General features: G+C 43.0%; 1 protein-coding gene across 4 annotated transcripts in view; it reads left to right on the top strand.

The window, feature by feature from the left end:
• The window catches only part of LOC106580817 (serine/threonine-protein kinase SIK3 homolog), a 52,022-nt gene that overhangs the window by 20,150 nt on the left and 19,687 nt on the right, over positions 1–12,185 (top strand). For all 4 annotated transcript variants that reach the window (XM_014162272.3, XM_014162271.3, XM_082966523.1 and 1 more), the window contains exons 10-13: positions 3,129–3,206; positions 5,490–5,599; positions 5,732–5,888; positions 5,978–6,127. In XM_014162272.3, coding sequence (XP_014017747.1) covers positions 3,129–3,206; positions 5,490–5,599; positions 5,732–5,888; positions 5,978–6,127 — 495 coding nt within the window. The remainder of the gene's footprint in view (positions 1–3,128; positions 3,207–5,489; positions 5,600–5,731; positions 5,889–5,977; positions 6,128–12,185) is intronic.

The raw sequence follows: 12,185 nt of genomic DNA, 5'->3' as shown, positions 1-12,185 counted from the left end.
TGAATAAAAAAGCTGCGGTTTAATCAAATACCAACCCGGAGAGTGGGACAAGCGGCATAGCTGCTCTACTACCAACAGCGTTACCGGTCAAGCCCAATTGTTTATATATTTATCTAAACCCGTGCCGTCTGAGGTGAAGAGTAGGATTGCCGATAGGGTGGCAGATATGTGCACAAAAGACCTCCGGCCATTTAATCTGGTTTGGGGCAAAGGTTTTGAAATCGTGGCCCAAAGTCCAGATCTATGAATTCATCTGACTCTGGGTAAGTAGAAGGGCTGCCGTCATTGCCAAAACCTCGTAATGTGGTTGTTATTATCAGCTGTGTGTGCAGGCAACTGTCTCGTGAGCGCTGAACAACAGCCAAATTGAGCAGTTGCTATGGCTACTCACACGCGGGGGGGGGGGGGGGGGGGGGGGGGGGGACAGACAGACGAGCAGCTAACAGAAGAAGTTATTTCTTATTTCTGCACTTAAAAATGAGCACGGGACGGGACTGGAGGGATTTTTATCGGGACAGGACAGGAAAGTTCCGGGGTTATAGAACTGTTGCGGGATCAGAACAGTATAGGAAAAAAATTGACAAGACTGGACAGGAATTAATTTTCTCTCCCTTGTCAACCTTTAAAAGACAGAAGCGAACGTGACTACTAAGTACACTGAATTCAGAGCTCACACTTGTTTAACCTATGTGAGAGATTAGTGCCTTTCGTATTTAGTATTTTAGTGATTAGTACTTTACTGTCACTCCAAGATTTTGAGGGTATTTTTTTATATTTGCAGTCAAAAATGCTTGATTTTGCTGTAGGCCATTCTGACATTTTTCATGGCAATATGCAATGATTTTGTCCAATGTAGAGCGACAATGGGAAAAGTTTTTTTTGATGCATGGCTTGATTGAACCATATTATGTGGTGATTGGTTGAAAATGCAAGCCCTCTTTTTGTACTATGGTGGTCAGTTTTATGCTAAAATATTGGGATGATTTGACTGTTTTATGTGGAAATAGTGCAGTGATTGGTAAAATTTGCAAGCCCTCGCATAATATGCGGGCCATTGTTGAATAAATAAATATATAAAAATGGAATCCTGGAGGGACTGACTTTAGTACTTTAGTGGTCCTCTGTAGCTCAGTTGGTAGAGCATGACACTTGAAACGCCAAGATAGTGGATTCAATTCCTGGGTCCACCCCTATATAAAATGTATGAAAGCATGCAAGTGCCTTCAGAAAGTATTCACTCCCCTTGACTTTTTCAACATTTTACTGTGTTACAAAGTGGGATTAAAATTGATTTAATTTACATAATTTTTTGTCAACAATGTACACAAAATACTCGGTCAAAGTGGAAGGAAATTATAAAATCTGTAAAAAATAAATATGAAAACATAAATAATAAAATGCTAATATATCTTGATTAGATATGTATTCAAAACCCTGAGTTAGAATCACCTTTAGCAGCGATTACAGCTGTGAGTCTTTCTGGGAAAGTCACTAAGAGCTTTCCACACCTAGATAGTGCAACATTTGCTGAATATTATTATAATTTTTTTAATATATTTTTTTAATTCTTCAAGCTCTGTCAAATTGGTTGTTGATCATTGCTAGACAACCATTTTCAGGTCTTGCCATAACCATTTGCCATAGATTTTAAAGCAGATTTAAGTTAACTTTAACTCCAGTGTATATTTGGTCTTGTGTTTTAGGTTATTGTGCTGCTGAAAGGGGAATTCATCTCTGTGTCTGGTGGATAGCAGACTGAACCAGTTTGTTCTCTAGGATTTTGCCTGTGCTTAGTTCCATTCGGTTTCTTTTTTATTCTGAAAAACTCCCCAGTCCTTAACGATTACAAGCATATCCACAATATGATGCGGCCACCACTATGCCTGAAAATATGTAGAGTGGTACTCACTAATATGTTTGGGGCAAATCCAATACAACACTTTGTATTCAGGACACAAAGTGAATTGCTTTGCCACATTTTTTGCAGTATTACTTTAGTGCCTTGTTGCAAACAGGATACATGTTTTGGAATATTTGTATTCTGTACAGGCTTCCTTCTTTTCACTCTGTCAATTAGGTTAGCATTATGGAGTAACTACAACGTTGTTGAGCCATCTTCAGTTTTCTCCTATCACAGCCATTCAACTCAGTTACTGTTTTAAAGTCTTTGGCCTCATAGTAAAATCCCTGAGCAGTTTCCTACCTCTCCAACAACTGAATTGTGGAGGATGTCTGTATCTTTAGTGACTGGGTGTATTGATATACCATTTAAAGTGTAATTAATAGCTTCACCATGCTCACAGTGATATCCAATGTCTGCCAATAAGTGCCCTTTGCGTATCATTGGAAAACCACCCTGGACTTTGTGGTTGAATCTGTTTGAAATTCACTGCTCGACTGAGGTACCTTACAGATAATTGTATATGTGGGGTACAGAGATGAGGTATTCATTCAAAGATAATGTTTAACACTATTATTGCACACAGATTGAGTCCTTGCAACTTATTATGTGACTTGTTAAGCACATTTTTACTCCTGAACTTATTTAGGCTTGTCATAACAAAGGGGTTGAATACTTATTGACTCAATGCATTTCGTCTTTTCAGTTTTTATTAATTTGTAAAAATGTCAAACATAATTCCACTTTGACATTATAGGGTCGGCCAGTGGCAAGAAATCTCAATGTAATACATTTTTAATTCAGACTGTATCACAAGAAAATTTGGGAAAAGTCAAGGGGTGCAAATACTTTCTGAAGGCACTGTGTGTGACTTTGGATAAAAGCGTCTGCTAATTGGCATGTTATATATTACATATTATAGTAAAAAGGCAAGTTTTGAAGGAAGGATGCCTGTGAGTGACAATCCTAATTTCCATCTGTTATGTTGAGGTGTACTGGTTATGTTGAGGTGAACTGAGTGACCCACATCCACTTAGCAGCAGGCCAGAGCAGATTGCGAGCCAATCAGTGCAATCCTTGAGTGACCTCACCTGTGTGTGTGTGTGTGTGTGTGTGTGTGTGTGTGTGTGTGTGTGTGTGTGTGTGTGTGTGTGTGTGTGTGTGTGTGTGTGTGTGTGTGTGTGTGTGTGTGTGTGTGTGTGCGCGCGTGCATGTCTTTTTCCTGCAGACGGATCAGCAGGGTAATCCTGTTAGCATGAATGTCCCTCACGTCCAGCTGATCAACCCAGAGAACCAGATCGTTGAGGTTAGTGAGTCCACCTACACCCATTACACAATCCTGCAATGCAGCTGCTCTAGTGACACTGACATGGTGGCCTGTTTGCTATGATCGCTTTAAGCTTAGCCTCCTAGCATACTTCTTTAAGGTCCAATGCCATTCTGGGTAACAATTAAGTACCTCACTGTGATTGATTTCAATTAAAAAAGCCCAAAAAATAGCTTTTTTAGCAAAGAGCAATTTCTCAAGGAAGAATTTTGCTTGGACTGTGGTCTGATTGGGGAGGGGAAAACTAGCTATTGGCAGAGAGGTTTGGAGCTCTTTTTCTGATTGGTCTATTAACTAATTTACCAGGCAGGCCAGGACTCTATCCCACCAAAACACATTGAAATTTCAGGCTTTTTTTCCAAACAGCTCTTACACTTAAAGGGCATTATCATAATTTTCACAATTTCACAGTATTATTCCAATCTCATAGTGTGGAAATATATAAAACTGCACTGGGACTTTTTAAGTAGGAATTTGGGAACATTTGTATCTAGGCTGCACAGCAATTGTTTTGTAAGATCCTACACTAATACAGTGAGGGAAAAAAGTATTTGATCCCCTACTGATTTTGTACGTTTGCCCACTTACAAAGAAATGATCAGTCTATAATTTTAATAGTAGGTTTATTTGAACAGTGAGAGACAATAACAACAAAAATATCCAGAAATACGCATGTCAAAAATGTTATAAATTGATTTGCATTTTAATGAGGGAAATAAGTATTTGACCCCCTCTCAATCAGAAAGATTTCTGGCTCCCAGGTGTCTTTTATACAGGTAACAAGCTAAGATTAGGAGCACACTCTTAAAGGGAGTGCTCCTAACCGCAGCTTGTTACCTGTAAAAAAGACACCTGTCCACAGAAGCAATCAATCAATCAGATTCCAAACTCTCCACCATGGCCAAGACCAAAGAGCTCTCCAAGGATGTCAGGGACAAGATTGTAGACCTACACAAGGCTGGATTGGGCTACAAGACCATCGCCAAGCAGCTTGGTGAGAAGGTGACAACATTTGGTGCGATTATTCGCAAATGGAAGAAACACAAAAGAACTGTCAATATCCCTCGGCCTGGGGCTCCATGCAAGATCTCACCTCGTGGAGTTGCAATGATCATGAGAACGGTGAGGAATCAGCCCAGAACTACACGGGAGGATCTTGTCAATGATCTCAAGGCAGCTGGGACCATAGTCACCAAGAAAACAATTGGTAACACACTACGCCGTGAAGGACTGAAATCCTGCAGCGCCCGCAAGGTCCCCCTGCTCAAGAAAGCACATATACAGGCCCGTCTGAAGTTTGCCAATGAACATCTGAATGACTGAGGACAACTGGTGAAAGTGTTGTGGTCAGATGAGACTAAAATGGAGCTCTTTGGCATCAACTCAACTCGCCGTGTTTGGAAGAGGAGGAATGCTGCCTATGACCCGAAGAACACCATCCCCACCGTCAAACATGGAGGTGGAAACATGATGCTTTGGGGGTATTTTTCTGCTAAGGGGACAGGACAACTTCACCGCATCAAAGGGACGATGGACGGGGCCATGTACCGTCAAATCTTAGGTGAGAACTTCCTTCCCTCAGCCAGGGCATTGAAAATGGGTCGTGGATGGGTATTCCAGCATGACAATGACCCAAAACACACAGCCAAGGCAACAAAGGAGTGGCTCAAGCAGAAGCACATTAAGGTCCTGGAGTGGCCTAGCCAGTCTCCAGACCTTAATCCCATAGAAAATCTGTGGAGGGAGCTGAAGGTTCGAGTTGCCAAACGTCAGCCTCGAAACCTTAATGACTTGGAGAAGATCTGCAAAGAGGAGTGGGACAAAATGCCTCCTGAGATGTGTGTAAACCTGGTGGCCAAATACAAGAAACGTCTGACCTCTGTGATTGCCAACAAGGGTTTTGCCACCAAGTACTAAGTCATGTTTTGCAGAGGGGTCAAATACTTGTTTCCCTCATTAAAATGCAAATCATTTTATAACATTTTTGACATGCGTTTTTCTGGATTTTTTTGTTCTTATTCTGTCTCACTGTTCAAATAAACCTACTATAAAAATTATTGACTGATCATTTCTTTGTCAGTGGGCAAACGTACAAAATCAGCAGGGGATCAAATACTTTTTTCCCCCACTGTATATCCCTGTGATTCATATATATCCAACTCTGAATTACTCAGATACACAGGCATACACATACCACATACACAAATGTAGAAACAAATGCATTTTTACACATAAAGATATTGTTTGTCGTTTGCTGTGTAGCCGGACGGAAACATGGCCCTGGACAGTGATGACGCGGAGGAGCCGTCTCCAGAGGCAATGGCTCGCTACCTGTCCATGAGGCGTCACACTGTGGGCGTCCCAGACCCCAGGTACTCTATACACCTTGTCTGTCTGTCCGTTTGTCTTTCTGTCTCTCTGGCTGTTTGGCTGTCTCTGTCTTGCCGTCTGTGTGTGTGCTTGCTTGCTTGCATCTCCTTACTGACTGTGTTCTTCTCTGTTAGGACGGAGATGCAGGAGGATCTGCAGAAGCTGCCCCCTGGGTTCCCCCGTGTGGCCCCACAGCCCCCGTTCCCCATGCCCCCCACCATGGGCCACATGCACACACTGATGCCCACCCAGAACCCACACCTGCAGCCCACACAGCAGCTGGAATACAAGGTGAGGGATCGGAAGGGATGTGTGTTTGGTATGACAGAGTATAGTTACATAGTCCTGACACCTCTCTCTCTCTCTCTCTGTCCCTCCAGGAGCAGTCCCTGCTGCAGCCCCCTACCCTGCAGCTGCTGAATGGCATGGGACCCCTGGGCCGTAGGGCCTCGGACGGAGGGGCCAACATCCAGCTGCACGCCCAGCTACTGAAGAGGCCACGTGGACAGTCCCCTCTGGTTGCCAACCCTGTGAGTCCCTGCCCCTCCCCCCCACCCCCCCAATGTGTGTTTGTGTTTAAGAGACAGAACTGGATTGAAATATATGTGTATTTGATTATTTGTTATTTAATACTTATTTTCTCTGTATAATGTAAATATAAATAAATAATATAGCCGGAATCAACTATTTACAGTACCAGTCATAAGTTTGGACACACCTACTCAATCATCTTTATTTTTGCTATTTCCTGTATTGTAGAATAATAGTGAAGACATCAAAACTATGAAAAAACACATGGAATCATGTAGTAACCAAAAAAGTGTTAAACAATTCAAAATGTATCTTATATTTTAGATTCTTCAGAGTAGCCACCCTTTGCCTTGATGACAGCTTTGCACACTCTTGGCATTCTCTCAACCAGCCTCAATCTACCTCAATCATGAGGTAGTCACCTGGAATGCATTTCAATTAACTGTGTTCATTAATTTGTGGATTTTCTTTCCTTCTTAATGTGTTTGAGCCAATCAGTTGTGTTGTGACAAGGTAGGGGTGGTATAAAGAAGATAGCCCTATTTGATAAAAGACCAAGTCCATATTATGGCAAGAACAACTCAAATAAGCAAAGAGAAACGACAGTCCATCATTACATTATGACATGAAAGTCTGTCAATGCGGAACGTTTCAAGAACTTTAAAAGTTTCTTCAAGTGCAGTCGCAAAAACCATCAAGCGCTGTGATGAAACTGGCTCTTAATAGGACCGCCACAGAAATGGAAGACCCAGAGTTACCTATGCTGCAGTGGATAAGTTCATTAGAGAAACCAGTCTCAGAAATTGCAGCCCAAGTAAATGCTTGACAGAGTTCAAGTAACAGACACATCTCAACATCAACTGTTCAAAGGAGACTGTGTGAATCAGGCCTTCATTGTTGAATTTCTACGAAGAAACAACTACTAAAAGATACCAATAAGAAGAAGAGACTTGCTTCTGCCAAGAAACACGAGCAATGGACATTAGGCCTGTGGAAATCTGTGCTTTGGTCTGATGAGTCCAAATGTGAGACTTTTGGTTACAACTGCCATGAATTTGTGAGAAGGAGAGTAGGTGAATGGATGATCACCACATTGTGTGGTTCCCACCGTGAAGCATCGAGGAGGTGGTGTGATGGTGCTGGGGTACTTGTTGGTGGCACTGTCAGTGATTTTATTTAGAATTCAAGGCACACTTAACCAGCATAGCTACCACAGAATTCTGCAGCAATATGCCATCCCATCTGGTTTGCGCTTAGTTGGACTATCATTTGTTTTTCAACAGGACAATGACCCAACACACCTCCAGGCTGTGTAAGGGCTATTTGACCAAGAAGGAGAGTGATGGAGTGCTGCATCAGATGACCTGGCCTCCACAATCAATCAAATGTATTTATAAAGCCCTTCTTACATCAGTTGATGTCACAAAGTGCTGTACAGAACCCAGCCTAAAACCCCAAACAGCAAGCAATGCAGGTGTAGAAGCACGGTGGCTAGGAAAAACTCCCTAGAAAGGCCGGAACCAAGGAAGAAACCTAGAGAGGAACCAGGCTATGACGGGTGGCCAGTCCTCTTCTGGCTGTGCCGGGTGGAGATTATAACAGAACATGGCCAAGATGTTCAAATGTTCATAGATGACCAGCAGGGTCAAATAATAATAATCACAGTGGTTGTAGAGGGTGCAACAGGTCAGCACCTCAGGAGTAAATGTCAGTTGGCTTTTCATAGCCGATCATTCAGAATATCTCTACCGCACCTGCTGTCTCTAGAGAGTTGAAAACAGCAGGTCTGGGACAAGGTAGCACGTCCGGTGAACAGGTCAGGGTTCCATAGCTGCAGGCAGAACAGTTAAAACTGGAGCAGCAGCACGACCAGGTGGACTGGGGACAGCAAGGAGTCATCAGACCAGGTAGTCCTGAGGCATGGTCATAGGGCTCAGGTCCTCAGAGAGAGAGAGAGCGAGACAGAGAGAGAATTAGAGAGAGCATACTTAAATTCACACAGGACACCGAATAAGACAGGAGAAATACTCCACATATAACAGACCCCCGACACACAAACTATTGCAGCATAAATACTGGAGGCTGAGACAGGAGGGATTGGTAGACACTGTGGCCCTGTCCGACGATCCCCCGGGCAGGGCCTAACAGGCAGGAAATAACCCCACCCACTTTGCCAAAGCACAGCCCCCATACCACTAGAGGGATATCTTCAACCACCAACTTACTATCCTGAGACAAGGATAGTAAGACAATAGCCCACGAAGATCTCCCCCACGGCACGAACAGGAACCCCTCCTAGGGACGGCATGGAAGGGCACCAGTAAGCCAGAGACTCAGCCCCTGTAATTGGGTTTGAGGCAGAGAATCCCAGTGGAGAGAGGGGAACCGGCCAGGCAGAGACAGCAAGGGCGGTTCGTTGCTCCAGTGCCTTTCCATTCACCTTCACACTCCTGGGCCAGACTAGACTCAATCATAGGACCTACTGAAGAGATGAGTCTTCAATAAAGACTTAAAGGTCGAGACCGAGTCAGCGTCTCTCACATGGATAGGCAGACAATTCCATAACAATGGAGCTCTATAGGAGAAAACCCTGCCTCCAGCTGTTTGCTTAGAAATTCTAGGGACAGCAAGGAGGCCTGCGTCTTGTGACCGTAGCCTACGTGTAGGTATGTACGGCAGGACCAAATCGGAAAGATGGGTAGGAGCAAGCCCATGTAATGCTTTGTAGGTTAACAGTAAAACCTTGAAATCAGCCCTAGCCTTAACAGGAAGCCAGTGATGAGAGGCTAGCACTGGAATAATATGATCAAATTCTTTGGTTATAGTCAAGATTCTAGCAGCCGTGTTTATCACGAATTGAAGTTTATTTAGTGCTTTATCCGGGTAGCTGGAAAGTAGAGCATTGCTGTAGTCTAACCTAGAAGTGACAAAAGCACAGATACGTTTTTCTGCATTTTTTGAAAAAGTTTCTGATTTTTGCAATGTTACATAGATGGAAAAAGCTGTCCTTGAAACAGTCTTGATTTGTTCGTCAAAAGAGAGATCAGGGTCCAGAGTAATGCCGAGGTCCTTCACAGTTCTGTTTGAGACAACTGTACAACCATCAAGATTAATTGTCAGATTCAACAGAAGATCACTTTGTTTCTTGGGACCAAGAACTAGCATCTCTGTTTTATCCAAGTTTAAAAGTAGAACATTTGCCGCCATCCACTTCCTTATGTCTGAAACACAAGCTTCCAGGGATGGCAATTTTGGGGCTTCACCATATTTCATCAATGTACAGCTGTGTGTCGTTCGTATAGCAGTGAAAGTTAACATTATGTTTCTGAATTAGATCACCAAGAGGTAATATATATAGTGAAAGCAATAGTGGTCCTAAAATGGAGCCTTACGGAACACCGAAATGTACAGTTGATTTGTCAGAGGACAAACCATCCACAGAGACAAACTGATATCTTTCCGACAGATAAGATCTAAACCAGGCCAGAACTTGTCCGTGTAGACCAATTTGGGTTTCCAATCTCTCCAAAAGAATGTGTTGATCGATGGTATCAAAAGCAGCACTGAGGTCTAGGAGCACGAGGACAGATGCAGAGCCTCAGTCTGAAGCCATTAAAAGGTAATTTACCACCTTCACAAGTGCGGTCTCAGTGTTATGATGGGGTCTAAAACCAGACTGAACCGTTTTGTATACATTGCTTGTCTTCAGGAAGGCAGTGAGAATGCTGCACAACAGCTTTTTCAAACATTTTTGAGAGGAATGGGAGATTCGATAGGCCAATTTTTAGTTTTTTATACTTTCTGGGCCAAGGTTTGGCTTTTTCAAGAGAGGCTTTATTACTGCCACTTTTAGTGAGTTTGTTACACATCCGGTGGATAGGGAGCCGTTTATTATGTTCAACATAGGAGGGCCAAGCACAGGAAGCATTTCTTTCAGTAGTTTAGTTGGAATAGGGTCCAGTATGCAGCTTGAAGATTTAGAGGCCATGATTATTTTCATCAATGTGTCAAGAGATGTATAGTATTAAAAAACTTGTCTCCCTTGATCCTAGGTCCTGGCAGTGTTGTGCAGACTCAGGACAATTGAGCTTTGGAGAAATACGCAGATTTAAAGATTAGTCTGTAATTTGCTTTCAAATGATCATCAAAGAAGTTCATGAATTTATCACTGCTGAAGTGAAAGCCATCCTCTCTTGGGGAATGCTGCTTTTTAGTTAGCTTTGCGACAGTATCAAAAATACATTTTGGGTTGTTCTTATTTTCCTCAATTAAGTTGGAAAAATAGGATGATCGAGCAGCAGTGAGGGCTCTTCGATACTGCACGGTACTGTCTTTCCAAGCTAGTCGGAAGACTTCTCGTTTGGTGTAGCGCCATTTCGTTTCAATTTTCTGGAAGCTTGCTTCAGAGCTCGAGTATTTTCTGTATACCAGGGAGCTAGTTTCTTATGACAAATGTTTTTTGTTTTTCAGGAGTGCGACTGCATCAAGGGTGTTACGCAAGGTTAAATTGAGTTCCTCAGTTAGGTGGTTAACTTAATTTTGGTCTCTGACGTCCTTGGGTAGGTGGAGGGAGTCTGGAAGGGCATCTAGGAATCTTAGGATTGTCCGAGAATTTATAGCATGGCTTTTGATGATCCTTGGTTGGGGTCTGAGCAGATTATTTGTTGCAATTGCAAACGTAATAAAATGGTGGTCCGGTAGTCCAGGATTATGAGGGAAAAACATTAAGATTCACAACATTTATTCCACGGCACAAAACTTGGTCCCGAGTATGACTATGGCAGTGAGTAGCTCCGGAGACATGTTGGACAAAACCCACTGAGTCGATGATGGCTCCGAAAGCCTTTTGGAGTGGGTCTGTGGACTTTTCCATGTGAATATTATCTGCCATGACTACAAGATCCAGTAGGAATTCAGGGAACTCAGTGAGGAACGCTGTATAAGGCCCAGGAGGCCTGTAAACAGTAGCTATAAAAAGTGATTGATTAGGCTGCATAGATTTCATGAATAGAAGCTCAAAAGACGAAAACAGTCGTTTTTTTACTTTTTATAAATTGAAATTTGCTATCGTAAATGTTAGCAACACCTCCGCCTTTGCGGGATGTGCGGGCGATATGGTCACTGGTGTAACCAGGAGGAGAGGCCTCATTTAGCACAATAAATTCATCAGGCTCAAGCCATGTTTCAGTCAGGCCAGTCACATCAAGATTATCATCAGTGATTAGTTCATTGACTATAACTGCCTTGGAAGTGAGGGATCTAACATTAAGTTGCCCTATTTTGAGATGTGAGATATCACAATCTCTTTCAATAATGACAGGAATGGAGGAGGTCTTTATTCCAGTGAGATTGCTAAAGCGAACACCGCCATGTTTAATTTTGCCCAACCTAGATTGAGGCACAGACACGGTCTCAATGGGGATAGCTGAGCTGACTACACTGACTGTGCTAGTGGCAGACTCCACTAAGCTGGCAGGCTGGCTAACAGCCTGCTGCCTGGACTGCACCCTATCTCATTGTGGAGCTAGTGGAGTTAGAGCCCTGTCTACATTCGTAGATAAGATGAGAGCACCCCTCCAGCTAGGGTGAAGTCCGTCACTCCTCAGCAGGCCAGGCTTGGTCCTGTTTGTGGGTGAGTCCCAGAAAGAGGGCCAATTATCTACAAATTCTATCTTTTGGGAGGGGCAGAAAACTGTTTTCAACCAGTGATTGAGTTGTGAGACTCTGCTGTAGAGCTCATCACTCCCCCTAACTGGGAGGGGGCCAGAGACAATTACAATTACCTGACCTCACCCCAATTATAGATGGTTTGGGATGAGTTGGACCGCAGAGTGAAGGAAAAGCAGCCAATAAGTGTTCAGCAAATGTGGGAACTCCTTCAAGATTGTTGGAAAATCATTCCAGGTGGAGCTGGTTGAGAGAATGCCATGAGTGTGCAAAGCTGTCATCAATGCAAAGGGTGGCTAATTTGAAGAATATAAAATATATTTTGATTTGTTTAACACTTTTTTTGCTTACTACATGATTCTGTATGTGTTATTTCATAGTTTTGATGTC

This window comes from Salmo salar, chromosome 20 (genome assembly GCF_965601325.2).
Source record: "Salmo salar chromosome 20, fSalSal1, whole genome shotgun sequence".
In the NCBI taxonomy this organism is placed as follows: domain Eukaryota; kingdom Metazoa; phylum Chordata; class Actinopteri; order Salmoniformes; family Salmonidae; genus Salmo; species Salmo salar.
The sequence above is the reverse complement of the archived record's forward strand: the minus strand, read 5'-3'. Positions and strand labels throughout refer to the sequence as shown.